The following is a 22711-nucleotide window of genomic DNA, read 5'->3' as shown; positions in this document are numbered from 1 at the left end:
TCCACTCTTCCAGCACCTCCTAGAGCTATCATCCATGGAGGGAGTCCCCACTTCATTATGATACGTTGCCCTCCTCGGAGGATCGATTATCGGCCTATATTTTCATCTGTTTAGGGTATAGGGTTCCTACCATATCACCACTCTAGCCCTCTTTACTTGCTTAATAGTTTTCATTTGTTCATGAGAAATTTTGCACATCATATAACCTCCCAAAGAAAAAATCATAACATAATATTAGCCACTCTCACTCATTATAAGCATGTTAAAAAATCATGTCAGGTTAAGCATACAAATCCCTTCAAGAATTTTCACAAAAGTTTTACAACTTGCCTTTGCTAGCGTGAAGGGGATACCCTTTGCTGATAATGATTCTTTCACATGATCAATGGAACTCCTAATAGGCCACTTCATGAAATCTTCTTGTACCACCTGGTGAAAGGAAACCAACTTTGTTTAGACCAATCTACCGACAACAAGTACACACTGCAATTAGATACAACTGCCATGCAACATGACAAAGGGCATCATAACTAGAGTTTACACAAGAACATGCATACATTCATGCACGGAAAACATATGGTTGTCGGCATTGAAGTGTGATGTGATTAATGCTGTGCAAATTTGAGTTTAACACTAATCAAACTTGAAAAAACTCAAATAATAGAGAAGAGGCAGGAGAGACCCTAAACTCTTGTATATTCCCAAAAACATGAATATGTACATTCAATTCCACATCTACACTAAGATTCATCATGCATAGCCGTGCATACCTACCATGCAATGCAAGTCATGTTGCCCTCCTGGTATGTGTTAATGACAAACGTAGAAGACAATTGCAAATTGGATGATCTAGAGACATCATTGCTTATGTCATCACACAAATATAAAGATATTATTGTGACCCCTCTAAGCGGTGGTTCATATTGGGTAGAGGCCCTACACCTACACAACCACACACTCACTATTATTGGGGAGCTACGTTTACGCACCATCTCCACATCACCCTCTAGTGAGGTTCTTTTTGATGACATAATTGTCCCTGCAACTGCTTCTGTGACAATGCGCACCACATCTGATGGCCTGTTTGGCCTTGATTGATTTGCACGATCTGTCAACTTGATTAGGCTACGTCCACTACCTAGATGTTTAGAGAAATTAGAGCGTCCTCCAAAAGTTGGTATCTATCATATCTTCAAAAGTGGAATGTATGTATGAGATGAATGCTATGTAATGCAGACCATGTACTAGTGCAAACACTAAGGCTTCTACTGACTTCTACATGCATGATGATTCTCTTCAAGTGACTTAAGGGACTTGACTGACTGACTGACTGACTGACACTCTAAGGCTGAGGAAAGATCTACGTAGCTTGTGCGTAACATATCCCTGACCAAGGCTTACAATGGGGTCACGGCATACGACAAAATCATATCCTAAAGGGTCCTACTGTTGTACAATGATGCACTGATAATGAGCCATCTTGTCACCATGCACTACAGTGCAGAGTGTATGTGACATATACCCCACAAAAATACATTTCAATGCCTTTGCTTCAAGTTTATGTCTTTGTTGTGCCGGTACATACACGTAAGCCACACATCCAAAAACATGCATATAAGTGACTACAGGGATTCTTCCATTCCAAGCCTCATAAGCTATCATAGATTGCTTTAATGGGACAACGGTTCAGCACATAGTAGGCGCACATGACTGCAACCAAAATCTGGATGCCAAATCCTTGCTCTTACGCATACATTTTGCTATTTTGTTAGTATACGATTACGGCGCTCAGCCACACCATTCTGTTGTGGTGTATAAGAAGTAGTACACTGATGAGGAATACCACATGACTAGCTCTAAACTCATGTGACAAATATTCCCCCCCTCGATTTGTATGCAATGTCCCAAGCTTATGGCTGCAACCATTTTCAGCCATAGGAAGAAACTGATGGAAAGCTGAAAGTGCATCTGATTTCGCTTTCAAACCATACACCCAATAATAACGAGTGTAATCGTCAATGAAAGTCTTAAAGTACAGATGTCCTACAAAAGATGATGCCCTCATAGAGCCACGTAAATCACTATGTACGAGCTGCATTGGCCAAGTAGCTCGCACAGTGCCATCCTTTGGAAAGAACTGACGATGCATCTTTAAGAGCGGGATTTTCCATGGCCTCTTAAGAACCAAGAGACTGGAAAAATCTGCACTGGGCACTAATCACTAACCTCAGATGGTGACCAAACTTTGCAAGCATGTGGAGGTGGGTCCCTCCCACATGCTTGAAAAGTTTTATCCCCATCGGAGCATGTTTGGGTACGATGGTATGGGAAAAAGCTCTGTTTTTGGAGAAGCTGAAAATTTGTAAAGGGGTTTTGATGGCCTAAACGGGCTCTGATTTTAGAATTCTTCGACTTGGGAGACTCAAAAAATGATGAGAAACATAGCTGTGCAAAACAAATGTCTAAAACCTGGCTCAGCAACGGTGGCACCACTGGCAGCGGTGGGCGGAGTAGGCAGCTCAGTCGACAGATGGGCGCTACTATGGTGGCGCTAGTGGAAATCCCCAAATCAAAAAAATTGATTTGGAGGTTTTCAAATTGAAGAGCATGCGATGGTGCTGAAGAGCATGTGGCAGAGAAGGTGGCGACAATTGATTTCGTGGCAATTGGAAGCTACTGCTATAGATCTGTACGGCTGGCAGCTGAGAGGCAACGGTTGCTGCAAATCTGAATGGCGAGGAGCTGAAAGGCAACTGTGGGCAATTGGGCAACTAAAGGGCTGCGCAGCAAAACCTTGAAAAAACAAACTACAACAATGAGAGACAGGTATGTACACTAATGAAACCCTAAAAATGAGCTACTGGAACTAAAAATGAGCTGATGTAAAAGGCGTTAACACACTAGAACAGAACCAGAAAGAAGGAACTAGCTCTAATACCAATGTTGGATAGAGGCCCTATACTTGCACAACCACACTCATATGCAGAAAACGTAAGATGGGGGTGTGCTGGAAAAACGTACATAAGAGAATGAATAACGATAAGTACAAGTATGTGTACTAAAGTACACTAGTCCCAAGGCTAAAAAGCCTAACCCACGAGTGTGTTCACACAGGAAAAAACCCTTACCAGCACAAGGTAAAAAGTGCTTGGGTTTAAGATTGTTCACACCAGGACTTCCCGGAGGCCAAAGGCTAACAGTTCACACACACATAAATGAGTGTAATTAGGCACTCTTTTAAATAAACGAGTGTGGACAGCTTATTGGACACCCTCTCCACTTATGGGAGAGGTGTGGCTCTTGTTGAGGTGGCCCATTGGCCACCCATTATACATATGGAAAGGCTTATCCTTTCCCTCCCTTCAAGGGAAATAGGCGCCTACTTCATGAGGGGAAGAGGAAAGGCAATTATCAGCATAACAAATCCACACATACTTTTTGGCATGGTTTCTTGCTTCTCCAACTCTTGGATCAGCCGACAAATGAGTGCTACATTGCTGTCCAGCCCTTGGGAGTCCTTTTCAGCTGTTATCTCTAGGATATGTACGTGCTGAAAATGCTTTGAAGTTTGGAGCATTTGTATCGCCAACAATTTGATCAAAAGCTGTGTGGAGTGTGAAAAAGAGAGAGAAGAGGAAGCTTGAGTACACAAAAAGAGAGCAACTTGAACACAACACAAGGTGAATGTATTATGAATGAGATGAGATGAAGCACCAAGTACAATACCATTTTATAGGCACCGAACCCTACCTTTTGACTCTAACTAAGAGTCAGTTCCCACCTAGAATGTTGACACCAAGTTTGCGACATAAATAATGAACCATATCATATATGCCCATATCCCCAAAGTCACATGGTATTTTGGTGTATTTTTTACAGTTTTCTATAAATGACACTTTCAGGAGTTGCAAAGACCATGGGCCTAGCCCCACTGACAAGGACCCTGAGTTGCATAAGCAAGCATACTCTTGTACATTCCTATTCATCCTTATAGCATCTTTCCTCAGCTCATAAATGAATCTTTTGTGACTCTTCCTACTCTGACCTTTAAGGCCCATTATGCCCAATGCATCTAGATTGCTATCAGGAATAGTGATGATGTAACAACTAGAGTTGTCTATATACTATATATACTTAAGGATGCAACACAAAGAACATAATTGGTCACAATGCTCCAACATTTATTTTCTCACTCAAGCGATCTACACAGCCTCTTATGATCGTATAAGGAAGACTAAGCCATTCACCTGTTCTTCCAGCTGTCCTACCAAATATGGCGAAAACTAGGGCTCCTTAATATCTCCGGTGGCTAGGGGAAGGGATGATATGCTGTGCTTCGGTGAATAGATGCCATGCTCTACTCGCAGGCTGCAGCCCTTCTTGGTTCCATAATATCCCCCAACACCAACCAACCATACTTCTCCATACCAGCCTGCTTCTTATGGCAGAAGTTTGGCCTGCACACACGAGCTATCACTCTGAGCTACACAGTCACTCCATGCTTTCAACCTTGGGTCTCAGTTGATAAAGCCCAAGTTTTTCCAGAAGGCTTTATCAACTCTACCCGCAGGCTGCAGCCCTTCATGGTTCCACATTATCCCCCAACACCAACCAACCGTACTTCGTCATACCAGCCTGCTTCTTATGGCAGAATATGAGCTACACTTTCACTCCATGCTTTCAACCTTGGGTCTCAGTTGATAAAGCCCAAGTTTTTCTGCAGGACTAAGAATAAATTCTTCTTCAGCCCTCATCATCTTGTTGACGGTGGTTAGTCTAGGCTGATCTGTGCACTCACTGAAGACAACACCACACTGCTAGAATCTAGTCCTGATTTGTGGTTGAAGGTGCTCGTTCTGAAAGGGAAAAAGCTGATGAACTGTCTGCACAGGATGGAAAAGTGATCAGAAAATATGCTGAACAGACCCCCCTTTCATATGCAGGAGAGAAGTTGGGTTGCGACACACAGCTTGCGGCCATTAGCCAGATCTGGCTGCATCAGCTAGCCCACAATGGCATGTTTGATGGAGCCTAGGCTGGCCCTTTTAGGCTGCTGCACGCCATGCACAAAATAGATCTGCTGCTACCTGAACTCCCTTCCCTGGCTACCCCCAATCTTCCCAGCCTGTCGAGAGAGTTGCTGCTATGAATCTCAGCTGACCTGTACTGCTCCTGCTAGTCCCTTGCTTGACTAATGCTTTGCTTCAAGGTGGTACACCCCTTTCTTGGCATGCAATCACATGCAACACACAGCTCACTTTTCACTCTCGGCCATCTTTCCTCACTGATCACAGATCAACAAGGCCATATCAAGCACTCGCCCTAGAAACGTGCGCATGCATCAGGGGAAGAGGTCGCATATTGACGAAGTTGTTCTATTTTCATCCTCACCACCCAAGACTAAGTAAGAAAATTTGTACAGGCACATCTAGCATAGTAAGTATAACTTCATACATAAACCACCATCTTGACTTCAAGGACAAGCAACTTAAAAGAGCATACCTCAACACGGCCGCTCCCTTGAAACCGCTCCATGATTAGCTCGGCCATTGCAGGATCCTGCTGAAATGAGGCACGCACTTAGGCAAGGTATTCCATATAGAAAACTTTCAGTCCTTCATAGAGACTGAACCAAGCACTGAGTCAATTGACGTACTTTCTCAACGGCGATAACATGAGCACCCGCTTCTACCAGATAGTTTGTGAGAGCACCTGTGCCTGGTCCGATCTCTAAAACCATGTCATTTTTTTTTATGTTTGCAGTTTCCACGAGCTTCTCATTGATTTCCTGGTTCACCATGTAGTGCTGCAAGCAAACTAGTGTTTATCATGACCTGCCAGCAGAGAGACGTTCTTCAAAATTGCTGTTCTTCTAGGAGCCTAGCAAGGAAGGAAATGAATGATCGTGGGCGTACGCGTGCGCGTGCGCGTGCGCATATATGTGGGCGCGCGCGCGCGCGCGTATGTGTGTGTGTGTGTGTGTGAGAGAGAGAGAGAAAGCTGTGGGTGCGGATGAAAGCTAGCATACCTGGCCAAGCCACTTCTTGGGCACTCGGTTTTTGGACTGGAGGGCCTGCAAAGTGCCATGGAAGTCGTCTTTCTTCTTGTTTGGAGGAGGCGCGTGGTACCGATCCGCCGAAGCCCTGCAAGCAAAGCCAGGCAGAGGATGTCCTCTCTTCTTATACGCCCAAAATGGTTGCTCTTCGATGGACATGGAGCCCAGACCAGGCCTGAGACCATGGCTAGGTTTCCAAAGAGGCAACATTGCCAAGGCTCCTTGCCTCACTGAAAAGCCAGTAGCTCGTTATCTCTCGCGCTGAAATTAAGGATCACCTTGTTGCTCCTGCCCATAAAATCTCAAGTAGAGCTGATATTCAAATATAAATAACATTGTAAATTTGTAATCCAAATCAACAAATTTGAGGAGTCTTAGCTCTAGGATTCATAGAATCTCCATAGTTCATTGCCCTTCTTAGTGATTATCATTTTCTCTACATTCATTTATGGTGTACAAACTTGTGTCGATTCTTTGAGAAGTCACAGCAACACTACCACATTTAAGCGCAACCTCAACCTATACCATCAAGACTAGGACTACCGGGCAATGCACCACCTCGAGCACGACCCCCACCCCCCGCAGTACTAAACCCTTTATCGGGCTCCCGCCTCTCTGTGTGTTAGCCCCCAAAGTTACCACCCGAGGAGATTACTATTACAAGGTGCCAATCTTGCCTATATAGAGCTCTTTGACTTCCCATGTCTCCACATCCTACACACCTTCCAAACATTTCATGCTCGAATTGCTTCCAACACCCTTCTCCATTCGAGCCACCCGAAGACAACGAGGGCTGCCCAAGTCCAGAAGCCTGAGTTTTGATACCATGTGAGAAGTAACAACAAAGCCACCATGTCCAAGCACAACCCAAGCCATCAAGATGACGAGAAGCATGCACCACTAGCACAACCCACCACCACCACCCCTTGGGCACTACAACAAATCCTCCATCGGCCTCCATCTCTTAGTGTGCGGGCCCCCCATAAATACCAGTTGGAGAAGATGGCTAGTACAAGATGTCACTCTAGCCTATGTACGGTTCTTTGGCTTCACATGTGTGCACACGTGGGATAATCTAACTCACCCTCTAGCCATTTCATACTTGAATTATCTTGTTAGAACGGGAGCATAGAATTCAATGAATCAATGCTCACATAACCCAGTTTGTAGTGTAATTTTCCCAGCTGAAATTTAAAAATCCCGGTTGCAATTCGACATTGCCTTTAATTTTAAGGGTTGAAATTTATACATTTTAATTATAAATCCCGACATGTGTACGATTTCTAGTGATTTTCAAGACTAAATCCCGATTAAGCCTAAGCATTGCCTTTAATTTTAAGGGTTTAAAAAAGCACTTTTTCGAGAAATGAATCTTGTTGTAACCGTGTGAACCTTAGACACGTGTGACCGTGTGAACCTTAGATACGGTGCCGTACACGTGTGAACCTTAGTGATGAACAGAAAAGGCACATGCACACTTGTGCCATGAGTGGGTTGTGGGTGCTTCGTCACTTACAACTTACCCTCACAACTTTCTGTCATGAGGGTTACGCAGCAATCTTGGTCTTCTAGTGGTTGTGTGAATGCATTTTTCCTGTTAATGGAGTCTTGCCATTAACACTTGGTGAGCACAAGACTTGAATCCCCATTGGGCTGAGATATTGATGAGGACCGGCAGGGTAATTTTTTGAGGGAGATGAAGGCTCAACGCTGATCAACCCTCCTCCTGCAACCACCGTCTCTAGCCCATGGCGGGTGGTGCAGCAATGGATACGATAGCATGGCAACAGCCTCCGTCATTTGGCAAAATTCTGTGATCCTGTTGCAGCCTCTGAAGGTGCTCTAGAATGATGCCTCTTAAGGTCCTCCGGGCAACAAGAGTCCACGTTATTGGGTAGGAGATCCGTCCCATTGACCAACATCAAAGTTCTAGCTCGAATGAGTTTGTAGTCAAGGTTCATGGGCCATACACTTCCTCTTGCTTGAATTTCACATTGCATTATACACTCGTGATCATTTTGAAACCATCTTACAATACCAACACACTTTTTTAAAAAACCTCTAATTGATGGGTGGCGCTTTGATGAAGGCTCTCTCTACAAGGATGTATGCTCACATGCAAGATGGGCTTCTGCTTTCCCCGGCATGTTGAAAGTGTGTTGCCATTGTGGCAATGATGGGCACCTCTCTCAGGATTGCCCATTTTGTTTGTACTACGAGGAGTATGGGGCCATTCAAAACCAACATTGCCCGAATCCTTTGTGCTCTCGATGTGGGCAACACTGCCATCACAAGAAGCATTGCCCATTTATCTATTGCGACCATTGCAAGGAAGTGGGTGAGGAGTACTGGCCCCTTGCCTTTGAGGAGGAATTGCATTATCTACCTAATGTTATTCATATCTCCACATATGCATGGGCACAAGGAAGCATGAGGAGAGACTTTGTCAAGCATATGCATGGAATGCATGGGCACAAGGAGTGATGGGGAGATATGAGGAGCGACTTTGTCGAGCATGAAGAAAATGGGCAGCATTGTAAGGAGCATAAGCGATGTAAGTTTGTCAAAGCATGTAGATTGGGTGTGTGGCATGTGGCATTTTGATGCATTGAAAGACAACCTTGAGGAGTTGTACTTGCGCTTTTGGAGGGAGAGGGAGAAGACAAAGAATTTGGTCGTAATGGAGAACCCGATTGAAGTGGGGTGAGTTTTGGAGTTGATAGAAGAGGGTCATGGCATGGTGGATGAGAGTGACAGTGAGTGCCATGCAATATCCTCGACTGTAGTTGGAAGAGGGTCATGGCATGGTGAATGAGAGATACATGCTTTTATGTTTTCATTTTATATGATCACATATGGTTGACAATATATTTGATGGGTGCCCTACCTTGGCGTGTTGCCAAAAATTGGTGGATGTATTTTGCAACACATATACATGATGATGATGCACTATAATGTGTAGGTTAGAAGTTTCATTTCTACACTATAATAAGGCAATCGCATTTGGCAACCTTGCGTAGATTCAAATCATGGCCTTTGCTAAGCTGGTCCACTAGGGTTGTGGCAGGTGTTGATGATCGTGCCATACACATGTGAACCTTAGGCACGTATAAGGCACATGCACACTTGTGCATGTCAATGGTCATGAAGTGGTGAGCGGTTGCTGGTGCATCATTAGTTACAACTGTCCTCACACCCTTCTCTCTTGTATTCACGTTCTTGTGTGTGTCATAATGCAAGTAATGAAGATGAGGGTTTCATAGCAATCTTTGTCTTCTTGGCGATTGTGTGTGTGTATGTATTTCCAGTTAATGGATTCCTAGCAAGGAGAAGAAGGTTAAATGAGCAAGCATTCATGTTAAATATAGAAAGAGGTAAAGTTGGAGGAAAGGGTAGATGAAACTTCTCTTATCCTGTAAATCAGCCCTCAAAGAGGTAGAGCTAGAGGAAAAGGTAGATGAAACTCCTCTTATCCTTTAAATCAACCCTTGAATAAGCCCCAGCAAGCCACAGCAACAATGATCCATCTTCATTATATGGAACCATCTAGAGGACAATACAACCAAAGAGGAGGCTACAATCAAAGAAACAGCTCACATAGAAGAGGATGTAAGAGGATATAGCATGTGATATGGACATAATATAGAGTCCTTCATAAATAAAACTAATAATGTGTTATGCAGACAATACTCGCAGGAAGTAGAATTTTGAAGGAAAAAATGGTCCATCTTCATTGTATGGAACCACCTAGAGGACGATACAACCAAAGAGGAGTCTACAATCAAAGAGATGACTCACATAGAAGAGGATGTAAAAGGATATAGCATGGGATATGGACATAAATCCTTCGCAAATAAAACTAATGTGTTATGCAAACAATACTCACAAGAAGTAGAATCCTTCCTATGCCACCATCCTATGTGGATGTGGGGATGCCAATGCCCAGGCTACTCAGCCATAGTGGGAGCCTATCAAGAGCAAGAGTCATGAGAAAACTTACCATTAGGTAGAAAGCCTTATAGAGCAAGAGTCATGAGAAAACTTACCATTAGGTATAACCTATCGTTCCACCCTTGTATCTGTGAGCTCACTCCTCTAGTGATCTTCCTGGGAGATGAAACCAAATCTCATATGGTTGTTCTATGCTTTGAAGCTTCAATCTTCTTGCTTTACAATGCCTAGAAGAAGAGGGAATAGAGGGGAAGAGAAGAGGGGAGTGCAGTCTAATGAAAAGCGTTACCTTCCCAAACCCTAAGTAATGACATACCCACAATGTGTTGCAAGGGAGAGAGTAAAGCACACACACTCAATTTGTTACACAAACACAAAGATTATCATAAACACAATGAAATTGACTTATACTTTATAAATCATTTCCCACTAAGCTACTTAGGAGTAAGAGGGTGCCCATTTTTTGAGTTGTGGTTTTTTTGTTTGCATGTGTTTGGCCTCCTTAATTCGTGATACAAGCATGGCAAACCATAATGTATGAACATCGTTTAGATGGCTACATTACAAAGATACTTTTACAGACATGATGGCATGATGAAGATGCCTTTCAACTAAATCAAGCCAAATACTATGAAGTGCTCCTCTATCATTCCACCCTTAATAGAGCAAAGTTACCAATGAAATTTACCATTAGGCTAAACCTATCATTCCACCCTTATGTTAATAGGAGCTCACTCATCTAGTAATCTTCCCATGCCGTTATCACGTCAACGTAGTTCCTTGTGTTGCAAGTGCTATGATCGATGAAGCTAAACCTCGTATGGTTGCTCCAAGCTTCGATTTTGCAATGCCTAGAACTACAAGTAAAGAGAATAGATAGAGAAGAGAACAAGTGAAGAGAGACACACGATCTAATGAAGTGCATTTCCTTCCCCAAACACTAGGCAATGACATATCTACATATACTTGAGCTTAGGCTTGTGAGTGAGAGTGATTGCGTTGAGCTTAGGTTTGTGAGTATAGTGTGAGAGTGAGTTATGTGAGCGTGCAGTTGCTTTTTCCTTTTCCTTTTATTCCCATTAGATTAGCATATTTATCTAGACTTTAAGCAAAGATTCTTTCATTCTTTACTATTTATTTATTATCCAAGGGTTTGGGTGAGAGATGAGCCCTTTGGGCTCCCATGGGTATTCCATTGACTTGCGAATGCTCGGACTAGAGAGCACATCACTAGTGGCTTAATAGTAATAATGGCCTTTTTACCATAAGGTAAATCTGCTATGTGGAAACAAGTGACAATTCTATGCATCTTATTGTGCATGGTATTGTCTATACAAGATGGAAAAATAAAGTACCTGGTTGATGTGCTTCATTTTCCATATGTTACAAAGAACCTGGTTTCTATAGAACAAATGGCTAAGCAGGGTCTATAAGTGAGGTTTAACCCTCATAGTTGTCATGTAAAAGATTTCAATAACCAGTGCCACGTGGTTGCAAAGGACAACATAATTAGTAAATGTTTAGATTATATGGAAACATGCTTGAAGTGAAGGCTATAATGTTTGCATATGGTACATATGTGATCATAGACATAGACATTTGGCATAAGCGTATTGGTTATATTAATATTCAATGGGGCTGAAAATATGCAAGACCAAAGCATTATTACAAGTTTGCCAAAGTCAAAGTGGATAGAATGCACAATATGTATATGAAGCATGCCAATTGGAAAAATAATCTAAGCATACATTTTTACATGATAGGAATGTGAGTCAAAGACCACTAGATGTGGTGCATTCTAATATTTGGGAGGACCAACAAAGATGGCATCAATTCGAGGATGCCACTATTAGGTATCTTTCATTGATGATCGCACTAGGAAGGTGTGGGTTTAGTTCATAAAAGAGAAAAGTGAAGTGTTTATGCACTTTCAAAGTTTCGAGGCTATGGTTGAAAAAAGATACAGGCATGCATGCACATAAAAGTGAAGTGTTTATGCACATAAAAAGTGTTGAGAAAGATAAAGGCATGCACATGAAGTGAAGTGTTTACGCACTTTCAAAGTTTCAAGGCTATAGTTAAGAAAGATAAAGGCATGCGTATAAAATGCCTAAGATCATATGGTGGGGGGGAATATTTCTCCAATGAATCCAGTGATTATCTAAGAGATCATGGGATAAAGAGGTAATTCACATGCAATTACACCTTGCATTGAAAATGGGGTTGCAGAAATGAAGAACATGTGTATTATAGAAGTTGCCCATGCATTAATGAATGAGAAAGGGATGCCTCATAATTTTTAGGCTCAAGAAATAGTAAGCAACTATAGTTTGCATCATGAATAGAACCCCACTAGAGTTTACATTTTGAATAGAACTCCCACTGGTAGCAATTCATGGCATGACACCTGAACAGAAGTTTACTGGTAGAAAACTAGATTTGGCACACTTAAAAGTGTTTGGCCGCACTACCTATGTACATGTACCATGTACCAGATGAAGTGAGAAGCAAACTAAATCCCAAGGTTTAAAAAATGTATCTTTATTGGATACTCCCTTGAGTATAAAGGTTATAGATGCTATAACCCCACTACTCATCATGAGATGCAAGTGAGAAGGGATATTATTTTTGTTGATGAGATGAGTAGTTGGTATACACTAGTGAAGGACTCCATAGAGGCGGCTGATATGTTAATAACAATGTGGCTGAAGCGAATGGAGAGTAGTAATAATCACACATGTGCTTAGTGGACCTCAAGAGTAGCAACAATCACACATGTGCTTAGTGGACCTTAAGAGTCCTCTAGGATGTGGTCAGACCTTGGTTAGGAAGATTGAGACAAAATGCCAGAATTTTCATACATCATTTGGTGGTACTATAGGTGCTGAAAATTTAATAAATTCACATGTATCATGAAAGAGAAGGTGGACTAGCCTTTTATAATGCTTGATGTTTTTTTTGATGGGGATAGTGGCTCAAAACAAAGCCTTAATGAGGAGTTTGGGATCTTGACTATTGTTACACTAGGTGTATAAAGAGCCAAAGCACTGTTAAGAATACCAAGCAATGATCCAAGTGCACACAAGTCTACGAGGGTTAGATATCTAGTGGACATGTTAAGATATGATGGGTATATAGCCCCTCATTGTGCTTATATGGTCAAAGCAATACAAGAGGTAGTGCCCACATGTTTTGAGGAGATACTTGGATATAAACATTGGGAAGATGCCATGGATGAAGAGATGGATGCATTGCCTTTGCCTAATGAGAAGGCAATTATATACAATTGGGCCTATAAAGTAAAACACAATTTAGATGGGTCTATGAGCACGTACAATGCAAGATTGGTAGCCAAGGTATATGCACAGACCTATGTCATTGATTATGAGGAGACCTTTAGCCCAATTTCTAGGTTGGCAACCGTGAGAGTAGTCACTACTATGGCTATAGTTAAGAAATGGTCTTTATATAGATGGATATAAAGAATGAATTTCTACATGTTTGGTTATAGGAGAAGGTCTACATGGTGCAGCCACCAGGATATAAGAACAATGTACATCCAAATTTTATTTCTAGATTACGTAAAGCCTTGTATGGCTTGAAAAAGGCAACCTAGAGCATGGTCATATAAGATAGGAGAGTACCTTGTCACTATTACATTTTATACATCTATAGATAAGAGATGAGATTAGCTTGTAAAAGGAGAGTACCTTGTCAATATTGGATTTTATATATCTATAATAGATTTTTTACTTTGTGTGAAAAAGATGGATAGGGAAATTATCCTAGTAGTCATCCGTGCCAATGACTTGATTGTCATAGGGGACAGTGATCTTGACATTCATCAGGTGAAGATGCTCCTAAAAAGGAAGTTTGAAATGAAGGATTTGGGTGAGCTGCGATACTTCTTGGGTATAGTGGGTAATAGGTTATAAGATAATCTTAGTATATTACAGAGGCAGTATTCTTAGACATGTTGTCCAAGTATGGGAAGATAGGTTGTAAGAAAGTCTCAGTGCCATTGGAGCAGAACAAAAAATTAGCTACAGATACAAGTGGACTTTTGGAGGACAGGCAGGGAGTTTAATTTACATGACTATCACCAGGCTAGATATGAGAGGTTAGCAAGTCAATTCATGGAGGCCTTGACGAAGCCACACTTGGATACGGCTAGAAGGATATTGAGATATATATAAGGTCCACAATACACTATGGACTTTTCTATGCAATTGGAGTATAGGTACATGGATATATAAATGTAGATTAGACTTTTCTATGAGGCTAGAATATAGGTGCATAGATGTGGATTGGGCTGGTTGTTTCTTGGACAAGAAATCTACTAGCGGCTTTATGTTAGGGGTGTCAAAAGGGACACAAAGATCCTCCATTAATCTTCTCAACCATACACACTCAACCGTCACAGTGAATGTTGCTCTATATTCAACTTCATAGAATGATGTTGCCATAGTTGGTTGTTTCTTACTTAGCCAAGATATGCACAAACTACCAAGAAAGAAATAGTTTCCAAATGTGGACTATCACGTACCATAATTGCCTGCCCAATTGGAATCATTGAAGGCTTATAGTTGTAAATCAAACCCCTTGGCATAGAATAATCCAAGATCTTTAGTCCCTTGTAAGTAGTATAATGTTTAGTGCCTAAGCAATTCATGAACTTTGAAAGTTGTGACAAACCATATTGTATGCATGACCGAATGAGTTATATAAATATATTAGGCATCCAACAACTTGATCATAAATGGTTATGTCAAATGATTCATTGGCATCCTATAGACTAAGTTTTACACTAGGTTCCATTGGTGTAGAAATTGGTTTGCAACTTTTCATGTTGAACCTCTTGAGTAGTGCTTTGATGTACTTTGATTGACTATACAATCATTTTGCTTTATGTTGAATCTCTTGAGTAGTGCTTTCATGTACTTTGACTGACTATACTATCATTTTGCTATATAAATTGTATACCCAAATAGCAAAGTAAAAGACCAAGGTCTGACATCTCCAAATTTGAGGCAAGGTCAGCCTTGAAAGCTATAATTAAATCCTCATCTCGTAATTTGAGGTAAGGTCAGCCTTGAAAGCTATAATGAAATCCTCAATGGTGCTTGTCTCACTAGCATCTCATCTACATAGTTATTATAAGCAAATTTTGCTTGTCCTTTTTCACATATAAAGTGCTTTTTATAGGAGTGTTTTGAAATCCCTCTCTCGTCAAATCCTTATCTAGTCAAATAAGTATAAATCTTATGTTACCAAGCTCTAGGAGATTGTTTAAAACCATATAAAGCTTTATTAAGCTTGTAAACCAATTGTTCTTGATCGAGTTGGTGGTAGTTACGCTGACAGTTATGGTTTTTGGAAGTCAGATATTGAATGATTGTTCGTTCTGGAGAATTCACAGCAGCCTATTCATCCGTATTTCACAAGATTGGCAGCGAGGCAGCGAGGTGTGCAGCAGCAAGAGAATGACCAGAGTGCAGAAGGGCATGACGGTGGTGAAGATAGTGTGATGCAAAGTGACAATTCAGAGGATGAGTCAGACCTGGGTGCAGAGGAATTGGAGGATATAGAAAATTATGGAGGACTTTTCAATGAGCCTGGAGAAGTTAGGCAATTGGATCCGACTTTTGTTGGAGGAGTGGTGTTGCAGCAGGCATTCTTGGTGAGAAGACAATTGCAGTTTGACCCTTTGGATATTCGAAGAGGTGTACCAATACGCCCTTCATTACATACAGCATCAACATCATCATCAGCAGGGCATTTAACCCCAAATACGCTAAGGAATATGGCAGTAGCGGCTAGAGCGGATTTACGCGTCAAGTTTGGGACCTATTCTGGGAAGTCTAAACAAGACCCCCTTGCCACGTAGCTCAATTCGAGACAAGGTGGCAGGCCAGAGGATTTGACGGAGTGTATGACGTGCAAGCCAAGATGCGACAATTCCAAGCGACACTTGAGGGAAAAGCCATGCAGTGGTTGAGTAATTTCAATGTAGGGTATTTTGCAGACTATGGAGATTTGAGAAATGCATTTTTAAATAGATTTCAGAAGGAGAAAACTCCGAATGATGTGCTTACAAAAATCAAAGAGATTAAAGCAGAGGAAAATGTTTGTGGAGGATTACACTCAGAAGTTTAATCAGTACTTGAAGAGGCTTACAAATGTAGAGAGGCCTACAGATGAAATGTTGGTTGGTTATTACATGCAGGGGTTGAGGAAAGAATTGCGGAATGCAGTAGCAGGAGTAGATGTCGGAGTTGGTTTTGATGCTTTGGTGGATACTACAACAAGAGCAGAGAAGAGGTTTGGAGTAATAGTGATGATGGTTCTGATTCAGATACATATTCAGATACAGATTCAAATTTTGATTCAAAAGCAAGTAGCAGTTCAGATTTCGATTCCAATTCAGACTCAGATTTTGGTTCAGATAAAGGAGATAAGAAGAGGAAGCATAAGAAGAAGGGTAAAGAAAAGTCCAAGGGGAGTGTACTTCAGAAGTTGGTGGAGAAGAAGTTGAAGGAAATGGGGGTCAAGCAGGTAGCAAGAAGGCTCATTGTGATATTTGTGACAAGGATGGTCATTTGACAACTAACTGCTGGTACAACCCAAACTTCAGAGGAAAAATTCCGAAGCGGGTTCAGCAAAAGATTCAACAGAATTTGGCCCAGGCAAGTGGAGTGTTTCCAGATGCTGCAGGACAGCAGAGGCCGTTTAACAATTCGGGATAGCAAAGGCAGCAACAACAATTTTCTGGATGGAGACAACCTTTTAATCAAAATAGGCCATTTAGAGGAAATTTCAATCAAGGGTTTTGACCAAGATTTGGCGGATTTCAGAATTCTAGACCATGGGGGAGGAAATTGGAATCAGCAGGCAAGGTTGGCAACAGCCACCAAATTGGAGTCAACAAAATTGGAATCAGCAAGGGTGGAATCCACAAGGATGGAATCAGCAACCACCAAGCAGTTACCACAGTTACCTGCACCACCTATGCAGCAGAGGGAAGCAAAGAAAGCACCTCAAAGCAATTTAATTGATGTTGAAATTTCTCAGGATCATGGGATAAATCAAGTGTCAGCAGATTGTTCTCCGGAGTGTGAGTGTTCGCAATGCAAGATAGGTGAAACAGAAGTATTTGCAGTCACACGCTCTAAAGCGAAGCTAAAACCACCTTTGGATTGGGAGGAACAAAAAGAAGTCAGAAATGAGGTAGTTGAAGAAGTGGAGAAGTCAGGAGGAGAAGAGATGACATCCAAGCGGAAGAAAAAGCAGATGAAGGAAGTGCAAAATTCTGAATTGACATCAGGAGCACTGTTTGAAGAATTGTTGAATACTCCTATGCATTTCACATTAGATCAGTTGCTCTCATTGGTTCCGATTTTCAGGGACAGGCTTTACTCACACAAGGAAGTCAACTGTTCCAGAGATTCAGAGTGCATTAAAAGAGAGTGTTGAAAGTTATCAGATCAGTCCTGATGATGTTGATTTTACCATCCCAACTGTTGAGCTTGAGTTTGATGGTCGCATATTTTCAGATGTTCTGCTAGATGGCGGATCTGGAGTAAACATTTTGTCAAAAACTGAATTTTCAAGGATGATAGATGTGAAGCTTGAACTTGCACCATTTCAAGTAAGGATGGTAGATTAGCGAAGAGTGTAGCCAATTGGGATGCTGAGAGGACAAACCCTCAAAGTGCATGGGTTGCCATTTCAAGCAAAATTTGTTGTTTTGAAAATGCAGGATGCATGTAATGCTTACTCAATGCTGTTAGGAAGACCTTGGTTCACGACAGCAAAGCTTAAGCAGGATTGGGAAAAGAATGAAGTGGTTTTGAAGAAAGGAAGAAATTCAGTAAGGATTCCAATGGCTTCTAAGAAAAGATTGTCAACATCATTAAGGCCAATGATGGCTCAGACTATTAATTTGGCTGAGGAAGTTGAAGATGAGGAGGAAGCATGTTTTCTGGAAGCTAATCCCAGTGTGGTACCAGTGTTTGAAGTTGATGCGGAAAGGATTGTGCAAAAGTATGTTTGTCAGGAGGAATCTAAGAAGTCAACCAAGGAGTTATCTAGTAAGTCAGAGAATTTGGATGTAGAGCAGAATCCGATTCAGGAGTCAACAGTTTCTCATCAGCTAAAGTTGAAGGAGGATTTGGAATGTTCAGAAGGGGAGGTTGCACCAAAGAAGGCAATAACCAGAGCAGAGTTCTTGTATGATAAGCTGATGGAAAAGGTTTCAAGGGTAAAAGAGGATGATTTGCAAGATTTGAATTTGGGATCTGAAGTCAGTCCAAAAATTGTCAAAGTCAGTGTCAACTTGGATTACAAATTCAAGGAGGATCTTAGGAAGTTGTTGCAGGAGTTTATGGATGTATTTGCTTGGGATTATTCTGACTTGAAAGGCATGGATCCAGGAGTGTATAAGCATCAGATTAATTTGAAGGAAGATGCAGTGCCAGTAATTTAGCAGCGCTATAGGATGAATCCAAATTATGCAAAGCAGGTGAAGGAGGAGTTAGATAAGCTTTTGCAAGTGGGTTTCATTGTCCCAATAGATCAGGCAGAATGGCTGTCACCAATAGTGGTTGTTCCAAAGAAGTCAGGCAAAATTCGGGTGTGTGTGGATTATAGGAAGTTGAATGCAGCAACAATTGCAGATCCATTTCCATTGCCTTTTGTGGATTCAATTCTGGATGATGTAGTAGGGCATGAGATGTACAACTTTCTTGATGGATTTTCAGGGTACAATCAGATCCGGATGGCTGAAGAGGATGTCGCCAAGACGGCATTTATAATTGAATGGGGAGCGTTTGCATATACAGTGATGAGCTCTGGATTGAAAAATACCACCATCATTTTCAAAAGCAGCTTTCAAAACCTTTGAGCCATACCTGACAGAATTCATGTGGATTTTCATGGATGACTTTTCTGTGTTTGGAGAGAAGGCAAAGTATTTGGAGTATCTTAGGAAATGTTTGGAGAGATGCCGACTGTTTCGGATGTCTTTAAATCCTACTGAAAAGAATTACACGGTCACTGAGCGAGAAGCTTTGGGGATGATTTTTGCATTGGAAAAATTCAAGCATTATTTGCTAGGGAATAAAGTGATCTTTCATGTGGATCATCAAGCGCTCATTTTCTTGGTGAAGAAGCCAAAGCTGGAAGGCAGACTTGCCAGATGGATGCTTTTGCTACAGGAATTTGATTATACAGTGTTGCATACACCATGAAACAAACATGCAATGGCTTATTATCTTAGCAGATTGGAGCATGTGCAGGAGACTCCTGGAGTGTCAGATCAACTTCCAGATGCGGAACTGTTTCAAATACAAGGGCAAGCTTTTGACAACTGGTATGACCAAATGGTACAATTTTTGACAGATGGAGTGTTGCCTTCTATTATGTCAACAGATCAAAGGAAGAAGTTTGCTTTGCGGAGTAGGCCATTCTTAATTATTGCTGGAGCAAAGGAGCAGATCAGATCATTAGAAGATGTGTTCCGGATAAGGAGCAAAAGGCGGTTTTGCAGGAGGCACATCATGGAACAGTTGGAGGACATTTTTCAGGAGAGATTACAGGAAGAAAAATTATGCAAACAGGTTTGTGGTGGCCATCGTTGCTTAAGGATGCACATTAGTTTGCTAGGGAATGTTTGCAATGCCAGAAGATTGGATAACCAACTTCAATGGATAGGATGCAGAATCACCCTGTATTGCCACTTGAGCCATTCCAAAAGTGGGGATTAGATTTTGTTGGTCCCATAAAGCCAAAAGCTAGCAGGACAGGAGCAAGATACATTCTGGTTGCAACAGATTATGCCACAAAGTGGGTAGAAGCAATACCTTTGAGGGACAACAAAGCAGCAAGTGTGGCCAGATTCTTGTACAAGCACATTATGACAAGATTTGGATGTCCAATTGAATTACTGTCAGATCAGGGTGTGCATTTTCTGAATTCAGTCATTGAAGAATTGACAAGCAAGCATATGATCATGCATAAGAAGTCAACCCCCTATCATCCGCAAGCGAATGGGCAAGCAGAGAGTACCAACAAAGTGTTGGTAAGGATCCTGAAAAAGATAGTGGCAGAGAATAGGTCTGATTGGGATGACAAGTTGGATTCAGCATTGTGGTCATTCCGTACAGCATACAAAGTTGCAACAGGAATGACACCTTTCAAGCTAGTTTATGGGATTGAAGCAGTTGTTCCACCAATGGAATATGTAGTTCCAAGCTTGAGGTTAGCAGTACAGCATAGGCTGAGCCCAGAGGATTCAGTTTTGCATCGACAAAGAGAGTTGTTGAAGTTGGAAGAAGGTCGGATTCAGAGTACTTATGTAGTGGAAATAAGTCAGAACAGAAGACAAGCATGGATTTCAAGGCAGGTGAAATTCAAGATATTTCAAAAAGGCGACTGGGTGATGCTATACAACTCAAAGCTGGGACCACATCTGGGTAAGCTGAAGCGGAGGTATTTTGGGCCTTATAAGAATTGGGGCAAGGTACTTTCAGGCTGAAGGATGTGTTTGGGACTCCGGTTCTGAAACCAGTAAATGGATTCCGACTGAAGAAGTTCTATGGAAAGGTCCTTGAAATCCCTCATTGGATGGTGAATAAAGCTGAGGAGATAGCAGTCAAATGGGTAGATGTTGTGCCGAAAGTTCTAGTGGAAGATTCAGCGGATGTGACTTATTGTCAAGGCAGAAATGGTGACATATGGCTGCGGAGTTGCAGCGGACTGCGGATTGGGACGGATGGATTGAAGATGTCAACTGAAAAGCAGTTTCATGAATTGGAAGCATTTGTTCCAAGAAATCCCATGCTTGCTTATTGAGCCTTTCATCAGCATTCCCGGAGATCAGAGAATTCAAGGAAACTTCCTTCCGGATTAATAGAGTATCTGCTTAGACATTTCCGTCCTCCTCCTCCCTCTTCCACGTGTGAGCATCTAGAAAACTTAGATTAGCGGAATCACCATGAACTAGATCATGAGCATGTGCCACTGGTGCATGCATCCGGGGCATTTTCGGGTGGGCTACCATTGCCATCTGGGTATCATCAACCAAACCGAAAATATCCCAGGTCAAGCCTTCTTCGAATAAATCATGTACATATGCAGCAAGAGCCTCCTCTTCCAGATCATCCAGGAAATCTACCATCAACTGTGCATATGATGGAGATTCTGGAAAAGTTTGCTTTGACGTGCTGTTGGCTAGGGGATGTCATCCTCATGCACATCATCATCTTTCGCCACATTGAAACGTTGTCCATCCGGCCATACTTGGCCAAAACCCAATCCGGTTTGATCATAGGGATGTCGGTATATAGGAGGTACAAAGACATAATTTGGAAACATTTCAGCCCATGTGTTCATGACCTCTACTGCTCCGCTTGGCGAGAACATGTGCCATACATCCACCTCATCATTGGTATGGGCTTCTTCGAAGTGATACGACATCGAGACGACATCATTCTCATCAGGAAGAGGTACAAGCTGCTCATTCAGCTTATGCCATGCACCATCACTAACATGGGGGATAGAATCAATGTGCTGCTCTACTGATCATCACCATTCTATGCAAAGACATTCTGGGTAGCCAAAACCTCCTCATTTGGATGGTCATTGGTTAGTCACAGCCCTATCTGCAGCATGATCGTGGCAACCCTATAGTTAGCTTCCGGATCAGCATTAAAAGCTTCAGAGTCACTTTCCAGACTGCTGTCCGAACTAGTGTCCTCATCCTCAAGGTTTGCAATTGCATGCTTAATATCAGACAAGAAGTTTCCGGTTGCAATTACCGTCCACACCATGTCAGGCAACAAGGTGTCTCCTTTTCGAGGGTGTTGGGAATGCCATTCTAGGGCTAAGGCAACATCTTTGAGAAAATGTTTTAGCTCCTTTTTACTCTTCAGAAGAAGGCGATCAATATCATGGGCATTCTTCCACTTGAGCCATCAGTGCTGTACATTCTCAAACTGTTTCAACAATGCATATTGGCACACCCGAGAGCTATGACCCTTGAATCCGCATTGGCCACATACATGGTATAAGCAGTCATTGGTTCGATGGCCATGTTGGCCACACTGCCTGTAGGTTAGACATTCACTGGACCGATGTTTCTTGCTGTCTGCCACAACACTTACATGCTTTTCGGCCCATCATTGAGGGTACTCCGCTTTTCAGCACATATCTAGCATGCAGATCTAGTCGGACCCAGTTGTCCAGTTTGGCTTGTAGTGTAGCTGATGCATTTAAACCAGGCCTTTGTTCTATGAAGAAGAGATCTATGGTCACTGTGAGGCCCCTCCTATAGTGTTGCAGACATTATTTCTCCGACCTTCATCCTCGGAGAGTGGAATACCTCTTTGCCTTCCGGATTTGAAAGCGGAATACCCACTCCATGTTCCCAGTTTCCGACTGCTTTAATTGGGCACCTCTTGCCAAAGCTCTCATGCTTTCTATGGACAATCCCAGCAGGGGTTTTGGCGGATTCTGGCCAGCAGCACCTCACCAAGCTGGGCTACAAGCGTAAACTGTACCTCTCATCTTTGCCTTCTCCTTAGCCATTATATCCATGTGCACTAGAGTCACCACCTTGTCCAACGATGGGTTGTCTTATGGAGGCCCAAGCGTGATGACTCATTATTGGAGTGACTGTGAGGTTAGTGGGCTTCGCCTGGTGTCTGA

The 22711-nt window shown here is 42.1% G+C and overlaps 1 protein-coding gene across 7 annotated transcripts in view; it reads right to left on the bottom strand.

Annotated features, from left to right (window-relative positions):
- The window catches only part of PFC1 (Ribosomal RNA adenine dimethylase family protein), a 69447-nt gene extending 63097 nt beyond the window's left edge, over positions 1-6350 (bottom strand). For 2 of the 7 annotated variants that reach the window (XM_086824666.1, XM_086824668.1), the window contains exons 1-4: positions 6029-6350; positions 5657-5806; positions 5503-5562; positions 331-429 (exon numbers count right to left, since the gene is read on the bottom strand). In XM_086824666.1, the coding sequence (XP_086680792.1) occupies positions 331-429; positions 5503-5562; positions 5657-5806; positions 6029-6265 (546 nt within the window). In that variant the 5' untranslated portion in view covers positions 6266-6350. Of the gene's footprint in view, positions 1-330; positions 430-5502; positions 5563-5656; positions 5835-6028 lie in introns of all 7 variants that reach the window. The other 5 variants (XM_086824671.1, XM_086824672.1, XM_086824667.1 and 2 more) reach the window with 5 other exon arrangements.
- Between the last annotated feature and the right edge of the window lie 16361 nt (positions 6351-22711).

This window comes from Cibotium barometz, chromosome 31 (assembly GCF_041138505.1).
Source record: "Cibotium barometz isolate CiBa-2024 chromosome 31, ASM4113850v1, whole genome shotgun sequence".
NCBI classification, from domain to species: Eukaryota; Viridiplantae; Streptophyta; class Polypodiopsida; order Cyatheales; family Cibotiaceae; genus Cibotium; species Cibotium barometz.
This window is presented reverse-complemented; position numbering and strand designations above follow the sequence as displayed.